Source organism: Rhyacophila brunnea, unplaced genomic scaffold, assembly GCF_057557595.1.
Source record: "Rhyacophila brunnea isolate RB1 unplaced genomic scaffold, BYU_Rbru_1.0 scaffold_4, whole genome shotgun sequence".
Taxonomy (NCBI): Eukaryota; Metazoa; Arthropoda; class Insecta; order Trichoptera; family Rhyacophilidae; genus Rhyacophila; species Rhyacophila brunnea.
In genome coordinates, this window is record NW_028233068.1 from 26,476,350 (window position 1) to 26,501,269 (window position 24,920).

Genomic DNA, 24,920 nt, shown 5'->3' on the forward strand with positions numbered 1-24,920 from the left:
ATCTTCACGGACCACCGGTTAAGAAACCATGGGGTGCAATGCTCCCGTATATCGATTATTCACTAAAGATGTCATAAAAAATGCAGTATTTCCCATGAATAAGATGGATTTACGTAACATTACGATAAAAAACCTACGACCCTAAAGTTACGGCTTTATTTAAGATATTATGCAATTAGAAGAATCAGAAGCATTTTGCATTCTTTCAAAATATCGCCTAAACTGTAATAAACAAGGTGAAAGTGTCCAACACAATAGTGATATTAAGATTGTCATAGGCTGATTGGTATAAGTGATGATATTATATAGATCCCTTTTCATTTTCCGTATTGACGGGTATTGTCCAATTCAATTCCGCGTCGTCTCATAACAGAATTGAAGTTAGCAGCGGAAAACGAAACTGTGGCGAGTCGATTACTTAATAAATATTTATTGGGAATACTTTGGAACGTGTGACGCGATGTGACATCACCAACTAACAACGTTGTGACGTCATTAATATTTATGTCCATGCATGCAAATTGACATTATTGAGATTGAACTTAATTTGATGTTCTATGCATGCATGCTTCTCTTAGTTATTCATTTTAAACTGTTTTCGAATTTAGCCTAATATTTTCCATGAATAAAAAATTTACGACTAATTATAGTGGTTGCCAACAAGTATCAGTCCGCTTTAATCATGCATCGAAGATACACATTTTCGCCAAGACAGTGAACAAATTAGAGCAATTCTTATAAATTGAAGATTTACTAGTAGTTGACATAGGAGAATGCATAACAAGGTTTAACCTTATCATTACCAGCCAATTTTTACTAGGTGGACACATCGTCGGTGTTTTGTAAAAAGGGCGAATCAACCATATTGGCGAAACCGAGATTTTAATGAAAATACAATATGTACCCCACTAACTTTGTTGTGTAAAAACGGCGAATTTTTATCTCCACAGGAAAGTACTTAAAAACGATAATCGATTAAAATTAAATTAATTAAAATTACGAAATAAAAAGCAAATGTGACATATTAGGCCTTTTATAATATTATATAATAATACCTATTATAATGACAGTATTCTTTCTAAGCTTTATTATAAACTTGTTAGATATTTATAATCATCTGCAGGTAAAAAACAAATAAATGTCAAAAGTTAAAAATCCTCCTCCTGTAAAGTAGCATTTTGGTTAATTCGCCCTTTTTACAAAACATCGACGACATGTCTTGTAGGCCAGCTATTTTTGGAATAAAATAAATCCCTATGAAACAGGAACAGGATGATAAATATTTGTGAAAACTTACCAAATCAGCATGTTTCTCGAGTTTATCGTGAATATTTTCACATTAAAATCGTGAATATTGTTTAGAAAATATACAATACACGAACAGGTTTGTCACAACACTCACAACTTCAGATCTACAAAGTAAAAAAATACCTTCTTGTACTCTTGCAATAATATCTGGTATCTATTCCTTGGCATAATGTCAGAATAGATCCCCGAATGCAGCAAAATATCCGTGGACCAATGCTCTTATAGAGTTCCTCAAATTGCGAGACAGCATGGAAATGCCAATGAAAATATATATTTCATCGGTATTGGTATTGATCCATGCTGCATCCTATTTGATAATGAAGAACTTTTATTTTTCACTAAATTATATTGCTGATTTGTTTCAGTCATGATAAGCTCAATAATGGCTGAATGAAAAAATATTTTTAACCTTTCTAACGCGGCAACTGACTTTAGTCAGCCTATACGCGCGAGTCATCCGCGCGTCAGCTGACTAAAGTCATTTCGATTTTCGTTTGCCTAGTACTCCTTTCGGCCAGGCGCGAATAATTCGAACATTGATTTAATTTATTCAGAAATCATCCTTCTCTTGACATCTGTCAATGGATAGCCTAAACTTTTGTTCTATCTAATTTAAATAAATATTTTTCGGGAGCGTGTCTTGAATAAAAAAATATCAGTCATCGGGCCAATTCAAATTTGCCGCGTATATAGTGTCTTATCGCTTCTTAGTGCATGTGCGTCGAAGACATTTGACTGACGTGTTTGTAACGATACGAGTTTGCGATATAATAAGTTATATTGTTTTTTAATGATTGAAAAACTATTTGGTGCGTAAACTGTTAAATAGAATATTCGAAATTTACATTGATCAAAGTGAATTTACAAAATATTTTTACAAAAGGAATGCTTTTGGAGATTGCATTCATTCGCCTATCTGCTATTATATTATCCGCGAGTAAATAGTTTCGGAAAATAATTTGAACAAGGTGTCATTTAAATATACCTAGGAGTCCGCGATTCAATATGTCTCTTTGTTTATCATTGATTAACATTTTTAAATACTATTTTCTGGTTATAGAATTAGGTGAAACAGACAAAAATTATTTATTTACCCTAGTTATCAGCCATTTATAAAGAAAAGACACGAACAATCAGATGCCCGTTCCCGCATAAATGCGGAAATTGTCGTATTACGCTACACCAGGTCCCGCGCTACTGAATTTTTATACACTGCGCGGCAAATCATCGTCTGCTGGTGTGAGACAGACACTTGAGAATTATTTTTTTCGTAACACTATTCAAAAGGGTTTGATTCATGACTACTATTTTTTTTTATGGAGAATTCTTCTTATATTTATAGTCGAAAATAACTCGAGTTACTTACTATCATGTCATTATAATAAAATAAGAGATTACCTATTCTAGTACCAGTGGGTCTATTCTATACTTATCGACCGCTAAAGTGATAAAGTAATAAATATTATCATACTTAGGGTAGGTTTGTATCAAAATGTTAGCACTTATTGTAACAATTACACGAAGTTGGTTTTTATTGTTGCAATAAGTGCTATATTTTAACAGCACCTATCTTGCTGCTGTTGAAATATCGCACTTATTGCAACAATAAAAACCAACTTCGTGTAATTGTTACAATAAGTGCTAATATTTTGATACAAACCTACCCTAAGTTTGATACTATTTATCACTTTAGTGTTCGATAAGTATAGAATAGACCCACAGGTTATTGAAGTAATATAATAAAAAAAAAAACAAATGAACTTGAAAATAAAATTGTGGTGACTATAAAGCATTTAGAAGTGCAAAAAGTGTTTGAAATTTAATATTTTACGAATTGTAATAGCCTAATAGGTATTCGAAAAATAAACCGTTTTGTTATAAACTATGTTTCATTCGATTCCATTCAGTTCGGAGTCAATGGTAGGTACAAACCAGGCACTGGTGGTAAGTACATTACTCTCAAATAGCCAGTAGTTCTCAAGGATGATTTATTTATACTCGACCTGCAGTGCTGCAATGTGTATGGGAGTTCAAATAAAAGTTACACAGTTTGAGATGTCCTGGATGCTATAAAAATGAGCTATTTATGACTGATATTTTTTTAACACACTCAACAAAAATGCTCATAAAAGTCATAAACCATATTATTATTCATTATGTGTATGACATATTTGTCGAAATCGTAGCCGTAGACTATAATACTGAACTGTTCTTACACTTGTTAATCTGTCATCGACGCATTAGTCCAGCACCATTTCGTAAGTGTCATGGCGCCGCTCGAGTAAGCCGGCATTTTTTCAATGAAGAAATCTTGTTCGTGATTTCTTATCAGTTTTAGGCGACGAATGTTTATTTTTAGAGTCACATAAAATATTAGGTTCTGTCATAATCATTTTTGAACTTGACTCCGATTTTTTACTACTCTATTTGTGTATGTTTGACTGACATTTATTACGATTTATTGATGCTTGAAATAACAACGCGCACTGTTGTACTAAGTCGGGATTCGTAACGCTTAGAAAGGGTTAAATAATCTGCCTACTGCATACCCACATCATCAATTGTTTTTGCACCAGACGAAGAGGAATCAAAGATACGACTTTTCGGGGAGAACGGTCCACTGTCCCAACGAAATACCGGCCTATCGTCATGGGTACTCGATGTAGTGGAGTCTATAGTATTGTTTTCTATGGTTTGGTCATCATACTCAAACTCGAGTATTTCGAATTCCACATCACTATCGTCAGATTCGATAGTTTGGCCAATACATTCATTCTCTTGAGTAAAATCTTCCATTGTAAACTATTGCACTCAGATGGAATAACAACACTGATTCTAATGGTTATACTATCAACACAGTGTAATTTTTATGATATCAATAACCAGAGCAAACAAACAAATTATATGCGTTTAAATTATAATCGCAATGTTATCACTATAGTCACAAAAGATAATCGCAACAAAATTACGGGGACTCGTAATATAACCGGCAAGTTTGACGCGTGAATCATCTGCCAACCTTACTGACATCCTAAAACGCAACGCTTACCAAAATTGCAGATTGTGTTCAAAGTTCGATGGTTTGAACAATAGTAAAAACTTTGGCTACTCGCCGAGAGACGGTAATATACGATTGTATTAAAAAAATCTCAAAATTATATATTCAGAAGCTATGACGTTTACAAGAACCCGCGAGTTAACTCGTCCGTTGCCTGACGTGACATACATACTATGGCGAGTTAACTCATCCGTGGCACTGATCAGGTTTTAATTAATGGTTTGAATACATCTATTGTAGGATTGTCTGCTTCGGCTCGAGAGTTGCTGCTTAAAAAGAAGCTGTCAGGGTCGTGCAGCGAGGAGCCGCCCATGTTCGTGGCGGACGCCGTCGACAACTCCTACGTGCAGATCACCCAGGTTACCACTACATTCACTCCACACTTCTGACGATTTAAATTTGCTACAATAATTTGCATTCAATGAGTGTTACAGCTATTAATCATCGATTTTTATATTCTTCTTACGATGACGTTATGGCTCGATTTGAGTACTGGCCACCTTCATCACTGTCCTCCGACCTTTCTGATCCTCTGCCACTTCTCCAGTTATAGTTTAAGGCTTAAACACCTGATACTGCATTTATTACTTGATTCCAAATATATCCTATCGAATCAGAGATTCTAATTGAATGCATTTGGAATCAAGTAAGACCTGCGTCGACACATGCTAACTGCAGTGTCATGTATCTGAGCCCTTATATTTATCACGTTTCACACCTTTCTCCCAGTATATCCATGGCCTCGTAATTGGCTTCCTTCCTCTTGGGTTACCAACGAGGATCATTTTTGCCACCCATGTCCCTGGCAAATGTTCGACATGGCCTGCCCATTTCAATTTTGTTGATAAAGGTAAAGAAATATTGACACAACTGAACTACTGCATAATATCTGACCGCATACTAGCTAATAAATAAGTATACTATTAGGTACTGTGCGTCCCACATTAACATGCTAGTATATTATATTCGCTAGAGGCATAGATTTTACTGGTGTACCATACTTTGCCATTTAAAATTTTTCTGTTCTGTCAGGTCCAAACCTTTTTTTTAGTACCCCTTATCACGGTCTGTGATACATTGGATTATAGCAAGGCTGTTAACCGAAATCTGAATCCGAAAAATTAAATTGGCAGGGATGTATAATATTCTCCCCATATCTTTTAAACATAATACATTAGCAAACATATTATGAGGAGAGTATTAGAGAATTAGAAAACCATGGTAGTTGGTGAAGACAAAGGGATGTCCGTAACCGAAACTCTGATTACTGAAACAGAAATATAAGTTGATTGAATATTGAATTACAGATGCAGGATTACGTGTATCCGCGCCTGGGTTCGGGAATGCTGTCCATGTCAGGTGATCGCTCGCCCTCCTCCCAGAGCACCGCACCTGCATCCAATACTACCACGCACTCCCTGCTGCAGAGGAGGGACTCAGGTCACCTATGCGCTTGCTATTAATCGTTTCATTGTGTGTTATGACATACTCAATTTTCCATATAAATTTTGTGTGCAATACCGTCACATCAGTATTCTTTGCCAGTTTTGTTTAAGTTGATAAAGCAGAGAAGTTGACACAACTAAAAAAAATGGGACTATTGATTGATGTTGGAACTTAATATATAGGTACATACTATTAATAATAAATTATTAATAATCAGGACAGTTCAGTTAGGAATGTCCTATTGAAGTGGACAAAAGCAGGCCCGATTGTTATTTAATTATGGTGAATAAGTTAAGTTGTACATATTATATTGTGTTGTATTAAAATTAATTAAATGTCTTTACACCAAGAAATGACGGGTCAATTCATTCGCTGCTGACTAGATAATGTATTTTTAATTACCACCTTTAACTCATTCGCTACTGACTAGATAATGACTTTTTAATTACCACATTTAAAATGCACGTTAATTACATAGATCGGCCGCCTGGTCATTACGCGCCGGGTGCGTCTTCAGCGTCCATAGTATTAACATCATTAAAGTGTCATACATATTATGTTACTAGACTTTGAGTATTTACTAGAAATTGATTTTTAATTTTAAATTAATAAATAAAAAATGTACACATTTGTGATTCCGGTTAGGGCTCCCCAGGGAGACGTCAAGGCGATTCCCTGGATGTAAAGACAACTCAGAACTGAAATGTTAAATGAAATCAATTATTCAGTAAAACACGTTAGTTATAAATTATATAAAGATGTAGAGTTGATAACATTCGAAATAAAAAAAATTAGGCTTGTTTATTGAAAGTGAGTGTGTCATACAGGTTCTTCATTGAAGAAGCGCGCCCCCGTGTCACTGTACTCAGAGCCGCCATCCCTGATGGGGTTCCGGCCCGCGCACCGTCCTCTCCCCCTCCCCTCTGGCAAAAGGGACCGCGACCTCGCCAAGAAGCCGTTACCCGTTTCGGAAGGCTTCCACACCAGAATCAAGTGCAGGTAATGGTCTTCTTGGCCCTGATCCATTGTTGGCACACATTAATTTTACAGACTTCGGTCAATTCATGTGTGTGAGTTCTTATGATGATATTTGTGCAGGCACTGCCAAGAGTGGTACATGGAGAGCGGCAACAAACCAGGCAGCTGTGAGTATGCGCCCGACTGCTTCAAAACTTGCATCAACAAGTCATCGGGAATACAATGCGCACAGGTATATATTATTTACTTATATTATACTACTTATTATGTACTACATATTTTTAATGGTTAACGTTTCATGGTGTAATGGTCAGCATTCTGGATTTTTAAACCGGTGCGGTGCTACGAGTTAAGGTAAGCTGTGGGTCTCGGGGACGAATCCTGGGTCTGGAAAATTCAGATGTTTTTGGATATGGCATGGACCTAATAGGATTGAGCAAGTGGCTAACATGCATTTCTTGTAAACAGATATATGTTACGAAACCTCTTCGGGAGGCACCCAAGATCCACGTCAGATTGTAGAATCAATGAAAAAAAAGTTTAATCAACGAAACAAATTATATTGTATCTTAATATGTTAATTATTTTTTAATTGAATTTTTAATTAAGCATTTTATTCAAAATTAAAATACCAATTACATTAAAACATTTACAATTAAAAAAAAGGATGTCAAACTAAAATATCTAAAAAAAATACACCTTGTATACCTTGGGCTTGTCTGGGATTTAAATTGGACCTATCGCACGCTAACCGAAAATTTAACTCTTATAGTGGAACAACTTAACCTTGAAATGATGGCGATGACTGAAAATGGAGAGCAAAATCAAAACATTTCGCTTGTGTTGAGTGTACCACACATACATTTTTTATTTCATGCTAAAATGAATGTGTGTGGTACACTCAACAGAAGTGAAATGTTTTATCAGGGGTGGCCACACTTTTTTTTCTAAGATTGACTAGGTAGTTGATAAAATTATTTATGGCGATCGATTGATATCGCTTGTAATTATATTATGCGAGAACAATAAAAACCCAATGTATTTATGTATTTTGAAAACAGATCTTTTATACATACAAAAAATAATGATACGAAAAAATCGAATTAACGACAATAATATAATTATTATGTTCCTATTTCACTTCTAAAAAAATTAAGTACACATTAATTGTAATTTCAACATAGTTAAACAATTTACCTGTATATCGAATATTAAAAATTTTAATTTTTTTTTTAATCTCTTTTAATCATCTGAATCCGTATTTCTATCAATCTGATTTTTGATTTTCATTAATTTCGTTTACGATCATAGATGTGCCTATGAAACTTCCGATTCTGTGTGTTAATGGGTCATAAAATGTCAGGATCATTTATATTACCTTCTTCAATTAAGTAGTTTATTACAATTAAAATATGTTTTAAGAAAAATCTGTCACAATTTTCAATGACTGGCTCATGAAATAGTGTACTTTATTACGATTTATTGAATATTTTGGTATGCCAGGACTCTGAAATCATTTTGAATTACGAAATTCGAATTAAAGGTATGGTTTTATATGAAAATAATGTTCAAGGGACTTTTTGCAAAAATTTCGAATTACGGCGAATTTCGAATTATCCGTGTTCTTATTAACGAGGTTTTTCTGTATTCTGTTCCCTTCTTTGTTAAAATACTGTTTAATTTCAGGTAACATATATCTGAATCTTTTCAAAAACTACATCTGTATGCAACAAAAGTTCGCCATTTTCCGATCCACATTCTTCTAATAATGATAGAAATTGCCTTCTTTGTAAAGCTTTACCACGAATTGAATTCACGATTTTACACCCATCACATGATTCAGGTTTAACACTTTTGAACATAGCGCCTGCTGGTGCATAATGCAATGGTAACTGATAAAAATGGGTATTGCTTCATCATTTTTACATAAGATTCCCAACCATAGCATCGTTACCGATATTAGTTTATGAATAGGAAATCGAGTTCGATTAATATATGACGTAACCCTTACGCGGCAACTGACTTTAGTCATCCGCGCGGCAGATGACTAAAGTCATTTCGATTTTTGTTTGCCTAGTACTGCTTTCGCCCAGGCGAAAAATTCGAATATTGATTTAATTTATTTAAAAATCATCCTTCTGACATCTGTTCATCATGTATATATAGCCTAAACTTTTGTTCTATCTAATTTAAATAAATATTTTTCGGGAGCGTGTCTCGGATTAAAAGATATCACTCATCGGGTGACTTTAAATTTGCCGCGTATATTGATCGGATCGCTACTCAGTGCATGTGCGCCAGACATTTTACTGACGCGTTTGTAACCATACGCGTTCGCGATATATGTTATTTTGTTTTTTAGTGATTGAAAAATTATTTGGTACGTAAACTGTTTAATAGAATATTCGAAAGTTACATTGATCAAAGTGAATTTACAAAAGGAATGCTTTCGGAGGTTGCATTTATTCGTCTAGTTGCTAGTATATTATCCGCGAGTTAATAGTTTCGGAAAATAATTTGAACAAGGTGTAATTTAAATATATGAGTCCGCGATTTAATATTTCTCCTTGTTTATCGTTGATTAACAATTTTAAATACTATTTTCTGGTTATACTATTAGGTAAAACGGATAAAAATTGTTCATTTACCTTATTTAAGCCTTATTTAATTAATATTTTAAATATTTAATTAATCACCATTTAATTAAGTTATCAGTCATTTATAAAGAAAAGATACGTTAAGAGCGTACTTCAGTGAAATGGCAAATAATTTTCAACAGTAGGTGTGACGAAATTTCTCACTAGTCACCAATCGGAGACGTAAAGTCGAGGTCTCCGCACGTCGATTTTTTTTGTCATGGCGTCAGATGAAAATATTCTTAAATCGTGTAAAGATGACTAAAAAACTTTACGTTTGTACTTAAGAAAGAAAACATGTCAATGAATATACTATTATTATTAGTAATATAACAATAAACATAACATTAAATGGACGCATCTTGGATTTTTATGACAAATTATATTTCGTTCGGCACGCGTCATTTGCCTAATCCGCGCATCGCCCAGCCACGATCTTTTTAGACCATGCCTCAACTGAAGTATAGCCTTAAGTGAATAAACATTTTGTGTGTTCGATTTTTTGTGATTATTTTAAAATGGATATCCCTGCTAATTTGTGCGATGAAATGGGAGAAGCAATTCATGATCCTGATTCAGATGAGTTGAGCGAAAATGAGTACTATGATGATTCAGAAACTTCCAGTGCCCCATCAGAAAGTGCTACTGTCGCGGCCTCTAATTCAAATGTAAATAGTAATGTTGACGATCTGTCTTCGCGGACTACTGGGCCTTTCATACCGGTTGTTCACACGAATTTGATGATTTCTTTTCTGGAGTCAGCCCGCACACAAATTTATCAGATAGCTCTAAAGAAATAGATTTTTTTGAACATTTTTTGAAATGGACAGAATCGTAATCTAGACAAATAACTATTATACAGAAGACATTAAAAGACAAGAACGTCGCCGAAATCACAGATGCATAAGTTTCGGAAGTATTCTAGATATATCTGTTCCATGTGCAATGCGTCGTTATGTGTATACCTGCATTTTAGACAATATCATGAAAAGCTTAATTATTGAAATTCTGAAGTGCTTCAAAATATTATTACGTAGAACATTGGTGTTGATTTTATGTGTTCTGTTTAGTGTAGGTATAGCGTCACGATTAATTATCAAAACAAACTAATATTTAAAAGGGGGTGTAAATAAATATTTTTCGAAATTTATTAAGTGGTTTGGGTAGCCGGTAGACTATAAGAATACTGAACTGTTTATCATCTGTCATCGACGCACTTGTCCAGCGCCGTTTCGTCACTGTCATGGCGGCACTCGGGTCAGCCGGCATTTTTTCTATGAAGCAATCTTGTTCGTGATTTCTTATCAGATTTAGGCGACTATCTTCAATAACCATTCAAATAGAAACGCATCATTGTGCAATATCCGTGTAATCTAGACTCGTCAGATTGCAAGGATAGGAATTTACATTTATTAATGTTTTCCTGTAGAATTTCTTCCAAGTTTAAGTGCATCACTTGTGTTCTTCGCATGACTGTATTTCTTGATTGTCATTGATTGAAGACATTATTTCAGTTTTATTTTAAAAAATTTTAAATAATGCCTACCCCCCCCCGGCTTTAATAAAACCCTCTTTCCATATTTCACCATCTTCGAAGGGTTTCTTATGTTTCATTAAAACATCTGCTATTACCAAAGAATTTTAAGTGCTGGAACGACTCTTTGGAGAAAGAAATAGTACAATATATTATTATTTCCGCGATCGCCGCACTGGCCATCCCTGCTCTATATTGACGTTGACCGAGGTTCTCTGTAGAGTGCCCATAGGCAAATAATTTTCAATATAAGTATATCATATAATGAATTGGTATATTAATGAAATACAGTTGCAGTTGTCTGTCTGCCTCTGTTTTTAAAAGATGAAAACCCTTGTTTGATACGTAAAAAATTATTGTGATGGATATTTTCTATTAATATAGTTATTCGTCATAGTCACAGTATATATTGTTATTGTTTTCAGTGCATGCTGTATCACTGCATGTCCGATGCGGAGGGAGACTTTGCCTCACATCCCTGCTCTTGTAATTCTGCCGAAGAAGGATGCAGTCGAAGGTACAATCTCAATCTATGCTATTTTCAAAACAATTCGTAATGGTTCTATACACTTTGTCGCTTTCCTTGCTCATATATAAATATAACCCTATTGTCGAGCCGATGGTGAATGATGTTGAACCTCTGGATGTTCGATTGCAGGTGGATAGGGCTGACACTGTTGAGTCTAATTGTGCCGTGCCTGTGGTGCTACCCGCCGCTTAAGGCCGTTCATTGGTGCTGCGTGGGTTGCGGCATCTCCGGCGGAAAGCACATGCCCGTGCAGCACTCCTATTCGCACCACTGATACCCTCCGTCTCGACGCAGTCATCTTCCCTTCAATTGATACCACTTTTACATCCCATTTCGCTCCGTTGTCTACTACGCTGTCATCCGAATGCACGACAGAAAGTGAATATATATGATAAGATAAAATATTAAAAGAGACTTGTGAATGAGTCAGGAATAGGCGCAAACTAGATAAGATGTGCGGGCATCTTCTCTTTTGAAGACTCACATCCGTCTATTCCTAGACGACTTGTAAAGAATGAACCCTCGTCTCGTGGCAACTGAAATATGCCGGTTCTAATGGACACTTATGGTTCCGGTGCTACGGTAATAGATAGAATGCATTTAAAAAATGAGGAGAAATATAGAAATGCAGGTTAAATGAGAAATGTTTCCGTGTAGTTCGTGTACCTAAACAAAATGTTAATCTTTTGTTGCAATTTGTAGTGGTAGCGAAGAACGTCAGATGCCAATGTATCGGACGATTCAAAATCGGCCATATCGGCTCTTTGTGAGATGGAGACGCTCCACGAGAGGCATCCGAAAGAACGCTCGAGTCGAAAAGTCAGTCGATCTAGCCCTGAAACGGCTGGATTGATTCACCCTATGGAATATAGTATGGCATGATGAATCCCCTCTGTTGAGAACAGGAAATGAAAGCTGTACAGGAAATATTTACGATTTATCTTCTAAAAAGGAAGATGTTTCATAAATTCAAATTCATTGTTTTTGCAAAAAGAAAATTTCTGTACTGAGAAAATTAAGGATCGACAATTTTTGTCACGTAAGATCGAAAGAAATAGATGAGAGATCAGAATAATGGAAATCTGCAATGATTAAAAAAGAAATACTCCTATATTCACCAGCTGTTGTGTAAATATTATTATATTTGTACACGGGTAGAAAAAGATGCCTAATATTTGTTTACGGCAAAATCTTTTGGAGAATGTCGGATCAGTTTTGACTGCGGACGCGAATTAAAAAGTTACGAGTGCCGAAAAAGTTTATGTGCTAAAAATGGAAAGAATACATGCGCAGCGCAGGGCGCATGCAATGGATTGTTCTATAATTATATGTTTATGTAGTAAATTAGTGTACGTGACACGGTTGCCAGGGTTGAAAAATTATTACTCCCCAATATATTAAAAGTCTATCGAATTCATCACGCTGGCGATAGTCATCTGTCTACGGTATGTTTCCTACAATTATGACTTTATTATTATCACAGTAAGGCGTGAATAGATGATACTTACTAAGTCATTCTAAAATGCTGTAAATCAACTTGTCAATACATGAGTATTACACTCATTTGGAATTTTTTCATAATCATAATAATTTTATGTCTTACTAAATGTATAAATGTGAATTGCTGGCTCTCAAATATTACTAATACAATAATATATTTATTAATTTTTTCGGTGGTCAAGTTTAAACAAGATGCAGTTCTTTATTTTTATAGTTATAATTATTGCTCCCTTTTATTTGACTGTGACATGATAGTACAAATTTACCAATATTTTTATCTATGGCAGCTAATTATTATATTAAAAAAATTGCAGCAAATTGTCTTATTTTTTTGTAATGCTATGCATGTATTTGTTTGTTTCAGTTGTCATTTATTTTATTTTAATGACATGACAGCTAAAATAGTGATAAATATTCTAAATATATTTATCATGATATATTTTCTATTATTAAATTTGAATGGTCTCCAAAAGATATAAATAATATCTTAGATTGTTGAGATTATTATTCTGCCTCATAAAGTGTATGATATTTTTTCATATTTCTGTTATTGTTTAAACTTAGACCTGTAAAAGTATGTCATGCATTTTATTGTATTGACTATTCTTAAACATCAATCTTGTATATTCTCAAGATAAGTCGGTCGCTTTTGTAATAACATTTAGAACAGAACAGGTAATAAACTATCTGAAATTATATTATTCAATACTTAATGATGCAGCGGGTAATATATTTTTTATCTGGCAACTCGTGTCCCTTGTATGTCATTAAATTAAATATATTTATTGTACATCACGGAGAAATTGATAGTAACAAGTTAGTGTGAGTGTATCATCGAAAGAGTGAAATAAGTTCGAAACTTAAATCAGTATTTTTTGGTTGCTATATAAGATAAAATATAATGTGAGCGAGCGAGAAAGAAAGATGAACGTCTTTGTCTATTTTTATTCAACATTGTATCACCTGTGGCGACATCTCTTTGTTTGAAATGTACTCATCATGGACCGCAAAAAAAATATAACATTACTATGTACTAAGCAAGCAGAAAAATTGACATAGACTATGGAGTGTAAACTTATTTGTGATAACATTGTGGTATTTGCATTTATCACTGTTGCATAAATTCCATTAATAAACATTAAATAAGATTTGCCAACAGCGGATTGAATGCTTTTAAATAAATATTTTATTCCTCGGTCGGCAGTCAGTGGTCAGTACATTGATTGTATTATATAAAAAAATCTTCTGTTTTGAAAGGCATCATTTATATAAATATATTCCATAAAAATTTCGTAATCTCCGAGTGTGCAGCCTATTATGAATTTCAGACTTTGAAAAGTTGTCAATTTTGTATTTTCTGTTTTACAATAATAATTGGTTGCGGTTTAAAAAACTAAATGCTCTCTTGTAATTAATCTCAACAGCTGTGCTTGTTGCTAATGTATTATTTTAAGTTTTAATTGTTTTAAATATATCTTTCTACAACCTTTGAAAGGGGAATTATAAGCATCTCAATTGAGCTGCCCGGTTGCGATCTTCGCTGAATAAAAGATGAAAATACGTGCCAAAGAAATATACTTATTTGAAAAACAATCTGCTCTTCGAAGTGTGGCCAATTTACTAGAGAAAAACATTTGCATAAGAAAATTTTTTTTGGATAAAATTTTTTTTTAAACGTTTTATATGTTGATTTTGTGAGTAAACCGGATATACATACAGATATGCAGATATGTTAATCGATTACGAGTGCTGGACATTTGAAAATTTCGTAGCACTTACGAAGAGCACAAAAATATTTTCTATGAATGCGAGAAAGGACCTTAAATTTTTGAAAGTTAACTCATAAATCCGTTCCCTGATTCTCAGAAGAACTTAATATATTATGAGTTATTACTTGGAACAGTTATTCATCTGTGATTAGCCACTGTGAGGTGCGTGGTTAATTTAGTGTTTTGCATAATATATCATATTGTTGCGATTGATAAATCGTCTAAAGAAGAATGTCTTTGAAAATGATTTTAATCTCTTTTATGATTTATAATTCATATATCGCTAAAGAAATATTGTAAATCAAATCAAAAAACATTCAATTTTTTTGCCGGATTTATAATAAATTTGAGATGATTTAGAAATTATTGATCAAGTATTCCCCGGCCATCGATGTAAAATCAATGTGAGAAACTTCACATTGTGTCGCTTATTAATTAATAGTGTATTAAAAATTTAAACTTTGTATGCGTTAATTTAATTATTGTGAATAACCAGTAATGCAAAAAGATAAACAAAATAACTCTGTGATACGATCGGTTGAAGTGAGGTTAAGGTGTTGTGTTCTGCGACAGGTTTACATTTTATTTTTAATTCTATGAAAGGTTTTTTTTGACATCGCACGCGTTTCTGTGGTCATTTCGACTCATTGATGCTGAACATTATCGAGTCATGAAAAATATTGTGCCAGTGATTTACATATTGACGTTATCCTTATGAAAGCCTCTTTTGAACTATTTGTATAAATTTGGCGCAATTCTGAATGTTTGAAGAATATATTAATCTTTCCAATTATATTATAATAATTAACACAATATTTTTTTTACATATCTCATTCATTGCCAAAAGGATTGTATTCTTTAACATCGTACAGCTATATTTTTAAATATAATAATTTTTGTATAATAATAATATGTTGGAGAGTTTTCAATATCATGATGAAAATTGGAAAATAATAACAATAAATACAAAATAGAAAAAAGGCCATAGATTATAAGTGTCATAGTGTATGATGAAATATTTATATATTTCACAACAAGATCTGCCTCAGTAATTTATCAATTAATTTACGCAGTAATGGCATTTAGTTATTGTCATTACTATTCCGAGTCGCTTTATAACTTTGGCTATTTATCACAAGATGGTATTGATCAATTTGTATTTGTATTATATCGTTTTGAGTAATTTATTTTTTAAATATTAATTTAATTTAAGTCTGTGTTTTAATTTAAGTTATTAATTGCCGTAAATATTTTTTAACAATCTCATTTTATTTATTATAACTAATTTTTCTGTTTTAATTTTTTTTCTTTCCAACCATCTCAAAACATAACTTTGAAATCAATCTTCCAGATGTTCAAAAATAACAGTAGCCATCAAACTACTGTGATGAAAGTAACCCGTAAATCTCTCAACAGATCAAACGATTTGAATTTTTTTCATCTGTCAAATGGACTCGGCGGTTACCATTAATATCTGTAGAGTCAAAAGTTTGCAAAGATTTTTTTGGATAATATTGCTTATCATTTATTATGTAATAATTGTTATTATTATATAAACTTTGCCAATTGTAAAGATAATTTTAAGCTGAACCCGGAATGTTAAAATTGCTGTGTTCATTGCAGAATATTTCACATTTTTAATTTATCTGTTGAAATACAGAATTTATGAAGAGTGTAATTTGGTTGAGAAAATCAATAGAAAAAAACAAATGCCAGGAGAAATTATTTTAAAACCCAAATTTCTTATTTCTTTTAGTTGAAATACCAAATTTAAAATTGTAACCAAATCATAGAAATGTAATCAGTTTTGAATGTAATATTAATAATCTGGGCATTTTAAATTATTTACAAGATGACAAAAATAGCTTTAATTAATTTATGTATTTTTTATGTAATTATTATTTTTGTATATTTTTCGCGCATTAAACTTTTTACCAATTCTTATTTTTGAATTTATTATTTTTCCCAGCCCTGTTCCCGCATTATCCTATTTTAATATTAAACTACCGCAAAGAGGTGATACTTCTGTCTGAAAAAATAATTATGTGATGTTTTGTGTATGAAATCCGTATGGTTTATGTAATTTGTCCCCAGTCAGTTCCAAGGAGTCAGGTATTGTAAAGTAGAATTGCTGATCAATAGACTCATGATTATGATTACATGATTGATTTTTTTTGTAATATATTATTTTAACAAAACATTACAACATCTTTTGAATAAAGAAAGATTTGCCGCAGCAAGTTATCGTACTCTTCACTCTTCCATATCATACGTGTCGTGGCTCAAGTGTACACTTGAGGTTTTTAAAGTTTTTAATTTGACAAGGGAATATATTTATAGTGATGTCGATTTAACGCTGATACGCAGTAAGACAGATTTAATTCTAAAAGCGGTCGCTGCGGTTGTCATTAACTTTTAGTGCTATGAATTTATCCTGTGCATGTTGTCACAGCTTTAAAAAAATGCACAACGTACCCTATGAATTGATCTAATATAGACATTTTATATATTGTGTTTCGACAAATCAAAATGTAATTTCTATCGGTGATTACAACTTTTAAAGTGTGAAAACATAGCTTTTAGATCGATGTCAAAACAAAACAGTGAGAATAGTCCGATGAAAATAAATGTTAATATAACAATATATAGTGAGATTAAAGTGCTGCCGTGTCATGGAAAGAGACCAAGGGAAACCATGATGACAATCCGTTCAATTCCATCTTAATTTTTTCGATAACCCTCTTATCCAGATATTTTACAAGATATCAACAATGAAAGTTAGAGTGAAATTCTTAGAATTTAATACATACATAGAAAATTATATGAATGACAATTTTTTTGAATTTGTAAAACTTCTATTATCTGATTAACGAATAATATGTATTAAAATTTAATCACAATTCATGTGATGTTAACTATGTTTATTTTCTTGACATAGAATTCATCCATGTGGAGATAGAAATCCATCATTTGACATGGGTGATGGGAAAAAATGTGACGTTTCAAGTCAAAGCAAAAATTGCTACTTTCTTTCCATGACAGAGCAGAGTATTTTGTAACTGAATTATGTATAAATTCTATGTAATGTTTTGTACTAAAGACGTATTGTCTATTTCACAAAAAAATCTTGTCATAAATATACGAAGCAGTGATAGGTTTGTTTCTGCTGCAAATTACAAACCGGTTTGAGTCAGTTGAACATTTTTGTGTTTGATCTAAAATATTGTTGATAGTTTGGAAAATACAATGCAGCATGTACAATGTAGTAGGCCACAAATGGGAATACACATTGTGCATGCGCCGCCAAGTCATTTACAATAATTGTAGCTGAAACAAACCATATTGTTGGCACTGCCCTCATTTCAGAGTAATGAACTATTTGCAAACATAGTTAGCGTTATATTTGCCACCATTTGTTTTAATTTGAACATAACTACGTTTGGATTGGAAAATAATGATAATCTTTTACTAAAATGTAAATTACACTACGTATATAAATATATATGCTGTGTAAATGCTACTTCTGCCATGTTAAAAAAAGTTAAACTTTTTCAGTTTGAACAAATACATTTCCTTCGGTGGAGGATTGTGTTGAAATTTAAATTACTTAATTCCGGAATCAGCATTGAACCTGGACCAAACCATCATTTCGTATATTTATGATGAACCAAAAAAAATATCTGCGTTTAAACGGTAATCGGGTAATCATTCCTTAGATCTATGAACAAACAATAATTAAGTGGAAAATATCCGCGAAAAAATAATAAAAACGAACGTAATTTAGCTAAAATAATAATTACAATATTAAACAATTGCCAAAATAATTTTCTTCTATTACTGGTTAATAAAACAAGATGGGAACAGTTATAAATACGTATTAGCTCTTTACTTATCTTATGTTATTTCATTAACCTATTTCATTCAATATAATATTATGTATATGCATTATGTAAGTTACGATTCATTTGTTACAAAAATTTAGGATATTATAGAAAGTTTATATAAACATTCCAATTAATTATATTTTACATCTGTTTTATTTTAATTTAGAATTGTGTATGTAATACTAAATCACTAACATTGCTTAATTTACCCAGTATATACGAAAAATGATTTAAAATCAATTTTGGTTATTAAAATTTTATTTATCACTAATTTATGATATTATTTTGCGTGACAGTAATGTCAGCATTGGCTTGTGAAATTAACCAGTGATCTACCAGCAGTGATTTAAGTTCTAGTAATGTAATAAAAAACCATGACTTACAAGCGGTTTAAACATAGAACAATGAATAGTCTTTGTATGATGGGGTGTGTGTTATCACATCTAAGGTTCTGTGAAAAAACACAATATCTATGATAGTTGCAAGCATTAAAATACAGATTGAATTCATTTGTTGTTCTATAATCTATGGTATAAATCAACTTAATTATAATGTTATATAGGTTTTTTTATGTGGTATAAGCAGAATATTTAATTTAATATATTATGTTTGCGTGAATGACCGGTTTGGTTTGATACTTAGATGTCTAATATGTGTTAATCCTTTCGTCTAATGTATTTTTGTCAGAGTGCACCGTTTATATCATATTAAATTTGTAATATTATATATATATTTTATTCATCGTTACGATTGGAAGGTGCGAATGAAGATCGTGGTGTTTTGATCACTATTTTAAAAATATATATTATTAATTTTTAAGAATCGTATATCAATACTTAGTCGTGGAAGGATTATATTGTATATCATAGAAATGTTGTCCGCCATCTTATAAAAATAGAAAATTGTTCTCACTCAAATATCCCAATAATATGTTTTAACGAAGATATTTTTAAATGGAACACTCGACTTTGTCGTAACTGATTCTTCGTTAGAGTTGTTATCATACTTGTATATTTAGAAATTTTACCACAAAATCGATTTTTACGGAGATATTATAATATATACATATTATTTGAATACACCGCAACCCCATCTATTGAGTATCAATTCAACTCATCAGTGTTTAGTTAGAACGAAAATCTATTTGAATGGGAGCCATTTTCTATGTTTACAAGATGGTGTGTGATTGTCAGTGTAATATTAGAAGTTACTAACTGACAAAATGACTTCTTTGCTGAGGATAGGATTTCATTGTTAAATGCTCAAATTTTGAATACAATATTTTTGTTTCAAAAATTTGATTGTTGCAAAACATCATCCAATTATGGGCATATTGTCATTTAGTGACTTCTTGGTGACGTATTAAATTTAATCGTGAATATTTGTGTAGGTACGTAATTTCTCTGCAAATGTTGTGTTTCGAAGAATCTCTTTGAGACACTTTTTAAATTATAAACCAAAAAACTCTTAACCGAACAGAAAACTTTGCTAATGCTAAATTTGTGGACGGTACATTATTATAATTTCAGTCAAAGTCCCCTTGATACTTTCCCAAGGGCTCAATGGATTTTATTAACGGGACTTTGAATTAATTTTAATTTTTAAAACATTTCCGTTAATCGAGTTTTCAATACCGTTTGCAAATATATATGAAAGTTTTCACAGGTGGTAAAATAAAAGCAGTCAAATATGAGGGTTTTATACTTTGATTTTATTTGTATTTTATATAAAAAATATTTTCAGTATTTTTTTTTTTTTTTAGTTTAATTAAAACTCTCTATTTGTCTGTTGAGTTTTCCATTCTATTGCTGTGTAAAAATAAATCTCATTTGAAAAATGATCAGATTCGTCATGATTTTATTTTCATATAAAATAAAATTGGATGAATGCTTTTTTTAGATTGAAAAAAAAATATATATAAAATCAACCTGATTCAAATTAGATAGATTGAATTATAAAAAAAATGTACAATAGTTTATGTCGTGAATGATATTTTAAAATTAAACTATTTAAAAATATAAATGTATTGTTTTACAACAAGATTATTCAAAATTTTAAAGATATAAATACTATAACATGTGTATAATGATTAAAAGAAAAATGATATAATATGACTAAAATTGATTTTATTGATGTGAAGATAGAGTGTTGAATAAGTATCCATAGGTAAAGTAAACTAATTTATTTATCAGAAATCATATGAAGAAAATTTTTAATATATATAAATTATAATATGTATTTTAATCTCTAAGTATACAATTTTTAATTCATTTAATTGGTGGAAATTCTTTTAATCATTTTATTAGATAAGGGAATGATTATTTTCAACATATTTTATGAAAAGAGAAGAAAATTTATGAAAGGAATTCGAGTTAAGTTCAAATGTAATATTATTATTTTAGCTTTATTTAAAATTAAGAATGTCTTTAACAACTATTATGTAATATTTTACCTATTTTAATTGGTAAAAATATTTATAAATATGTTTAAATACCATATTATAATATATATATATATATAAATATGTATATGTTAATTTATTAAATTAACAATAATTTAAATTTAATTATGTACTTAAAATTTAATAAATCTCTCAGGTAAGAACCTGAAAATAATTACAAAAGGAAATATATTTTGTTCTCAATTACTCTATTCTAAAATGCCCCAATACATATATTTACATGTCATTTCCAATTTATCAATATTAGCCAATTTCGTAGATAGAATGGTGTGAAATTCTTGTGGCAGTACAGGCTACTCATTTGGGTGTTGGTTCATTACTTTCAAATGAAACTAACACCGTAATAGATTTTTGGGTTTTCACCGCGTTTCTTCCTCGACTCGTTGCAGAGGCCATTCTCAAAATACGCTGATGAAAGAAGGAGGAAAGATTCGCATTTACAACCCAAAAGTTTACTATGATATAATAAGTTTATTTGTGTAATTTAATTGGCAGTGTTGCCATCTTTTTCTATGCTGATTATAGTAGTATCTGCATCTCTTGAGAATGGCCTCTACAACAGGCCCGAAACGTAGAGGAAAGATGGAGAAAGAACACGCGGTGAAAACCCAAAAATGTATTATGACAACAAACAACCGTGAAAGTCTCAAACATTATATGACACTGACACCATTCCAAAGTGATTTCGTCGTGGCTGTTGAAGGAACATTTATTCTGCCAAATGGAGCCTTCTGTAGTGTCCTTATTAAAATCGCTGAAGAAAGTTCCAGTTTGACCTAGACTAGGGATGGCGAACCTTTTTACGTACGTGTGCCAAAATTTCCCAAATATTATTTTTTGATTGTCTGACGTGCCGAGCAGTTTTTCGAGTAGATCGAGCAGGAAAAAAATGAAAAAATAGTTATAAGAATTGTATTTAAAATGTTCAAAATTATAAACAATTGAGTTCTTGCAGTGGCGCACCCAGGATTTAATATTGGGGGGGGCCAAGGAGGAGAATGTAAATTAGACCTTTAGGCTTTTTTTCTTCTTCACAGCCTAATTTCTCGTTTATCGGTCTTTTATCATTACACTCGGTGTACCTACACCATGGTCCCCACATCCTGAAGCGGGCCCTCAGGCTAGGATATTTGGGGGCCCCCCTACCTACTGCTAAGATTAAAGGCAGTGTGAAACACTACATTAACGTTTTTCAAATTGTGTTTTAGTTCAAATTAAGGGTACTTGTACAGTGAATTATTGGCGATTTTTAATACATCTAATTTAATAATGGAGCTGTCGAGTATTGACACATAATAATCCAAAAACATATTGTACAATTATATAAGTTATTGAAAATGTTCATGGCCATGAAGTCTAATAGCGCGCAGGCGACTTTTTTTACTAAGCTAATTTATGATGTGTGTTTATCTCACTTATCTGGTCAACCCGACACGCCAGGCCCCCCACAGCCCGGGCCCCCAGACTAGAACCCAGTCAGCCCTCCCCAGCCATGACCTACACCACTCCGGAATTCGGGTGGACACCGAGAATTTTTTGACAGTTCCATTAGGAATTGGGTTTCTAAAAAAACCTGACATTAGTGTTTCGAAATTTTTGTGTTAGCAATTAAAATCTAAAAGGGTTTCTAAAAAGGGTGCTGGAGAATTATTACAAATCATTTTTTTGCCGTGTTTTTATTTGTCTAAGCCGAAAGGTATAGTTTATTGGCTTTCAATTTCAATGTTTAAAATCATTCTGATAATTTTCATTTTTGGGGGGTGCCAGGGCCCCTTGCCCCCCCCCCCCTGGGTGCGCCACTGAGTTCTTGAGTATTATTATTATAATACCTACTTAGTTTGGTTCTTTACGAACAAATTGACGCCAAAATTTCTCGGATCAGATGAGGCATCCTCTCGCTACAGTGGTCTACAATTCTACTACAGTATAAAATATAACGACCCATCTATGCAATTTAAATGAATTATAATTCTTATGCTTCAATAGACTCAGCTGCCTGTTATTTTTTATACAATGCGATCTGTCATTTATGCATGAATTTCGTCGTTTCCGTTTGCGCATCGATTGATAAATATTATTGGTAAAAATATTATTAAAAACCGAAGAAAATACGCATTTTTAATATTATATAATATATATTTAGGCATTTGTAAAACGTTTTGTAAAAAAAAATATATTTTCAATTATATATCTATTTTTTTTCTCTTCAACACAAAACATTCGCGTGCCATGCAAAATCATCTGGCGTGGCATCGGTTCGCCATCTCTGACCTAGACCCACTATAGTTAGGGCGTGACACGAAACTGTAAACGTCGATGATAGTGCTAGTTATTGCTTATACTTTGATTGCAACATGGGAAACTGTTTGTAGAAAATGATTCTTGCACATCTAAATAAATGGTACTTAATAATTTGAACGAAATATGGAATCGAAAATATTCGTTTATTGTGAACAGCTAGCAATTACTAGCACTACCGTTGTAATTCACAATTCAATGCCACGGTCTGACTATAGTTGGCCTTGGAGTTTTACGTAACTCCCATTTTTCTATGCAACCCTTGTCTGTATGTAAATTGGTAGATATGGTCCTTTTTTTGCTTACTTTCATAATATTATGAACTACCTATACTCTATTGCAGTGATGCACAACCTATTTGATAGAAGGGTCAATTTATCCATTTTCTAATTTTTAACAGTCCTCAGTAGGTATAAGTGTTGAAAAATAATGATATATTATACTAGACGAGACACATTTTATTATTTTTAATTTAATAGTCATATATTGGTGATGAAGTACTTGCTATTTTAGACATCTTAGACCCCGAGTTTCTTAAGAGAACAGCTGGGGAGCGAAGGGTGAAAAAAGCAAAAATAGTTTTGTATAATTAGTATAATTTTTTTGACCATGTCCGATCCTCAGAAGATCTTTTTTAAAAGAAGACAGATTTTTTCTTTTCACAAGAAATGGACATTAGCCACTTGCTCAACCAATTAGGTCCATACACTGACTCCAAACACACACTGAAAAACAAATATGTGTATTTGCCCAGATTCAGGATTCGAACACGGGACCCACGACATTATAAGCCGACGCATTAGCCGCTCGGTACTGCCAGATAATAGTAAAGTTATAGTACCTACGCCTGTAATCGTCAAAACGAAGTGTCGCAAAACCAAGATAAGTCAAGGGTAAGTTAATGTGCTGTGTCAGTAATCGACTGCATCAAGGTTTTAGGTCTGAGTTGGTACTCCTTTTTACCCTGCGTCCGTTCATGGCATGCCGAAGGCCAGCATAACATAGGTCATAGAGTGCAGAGCGTCGATCACCAGTCTCCTTTCCTACCTACCTTCCAAATTGTATGCACATTATCATCATGTCACGTGACCTCACGGTAAGTTCGCAACGCAGCCAAAAAGTGTGCAATATCGTTTTATTTGGCATTTAAAATGTTATCAGACTATGATGCTCTCATGTCATGGCACATTTTGAACGAAAAACGGATAATGCCAGTTAGGAAAATCTGCTAAAATGTATCAGAACCACGCAAGTTCACCTCACGCGTATCACACCACACCACCAACCTGATACGTGATGGAAGTTTTATTTTTATTTTCTGCTAGTTAACACGTCATGTTGAGTCACGCGATCTCACGTATTTGGAGGGGGCCACGTCACAATGTTTTGTGGTTTGTCAGTTTTTATTATTGCATGTTTTGATAATTCTCGTATATGAGCTCACGTGACCAACCTGATGGAAAAGTGTTTCTAGCAACTGACAACGATGTGACACATTGACTATATTAATTACAATTAG

At 32.7% G+C, this 24,920-nt stretch overlaps 1 protein-coding gene and 1 long non-coding RNA gene across 2 annotated transcripts in view; both read left to right on the forward strand.

Moving 5' to 3' along the window:
- The window catches only part of Spred (Sprouty-related protein with EVH-1 domain), a 28,326-nt gene extending 15,569 nt beyond the window's left edge, over nucleotides 1-12,757 (forward strand). Inside the window, exons 8-13 of the mRNA XM_085955063.1 lie at nucleotides 4,607-4,725; nucleotides 5,674-5,806; nucleotides 6,640-6,811; nucleotides 6,911-7,022; nucleotides 11,386-11,477; nucleotides 11,619-12,757. Coding sequence (XP_085811189.1) covers nucleotides 4,607-4,725; nucleotides 5,674-5,806; nucleotides 6,640-6,811; nucleotides 6,911-7,022; nucleotides 11,386-11,477; nucleotides 11,619-11,763 — 773 coding nt within the window. The 3' untranslated portion in view covers nucleotides 11,764-12,757. The remainder of the gene's footprint in view (nucleotides 1-4,606; nucleotides 4,726-5,673; nucleotides 5,807-6,639; nucleotides 6,812-6,910; nucleotides 7,023-11,385; nucleotides 11,478-11,618) is intronic.
- Nucleotides 1-24,920, forward strand: part of LOC147067155 (uncharacterized) — a 561,518-nt gene that overhangs the window by 366,752 nt on the left and 169,846 nt on the right. The window lies entirely within an intron of this gene.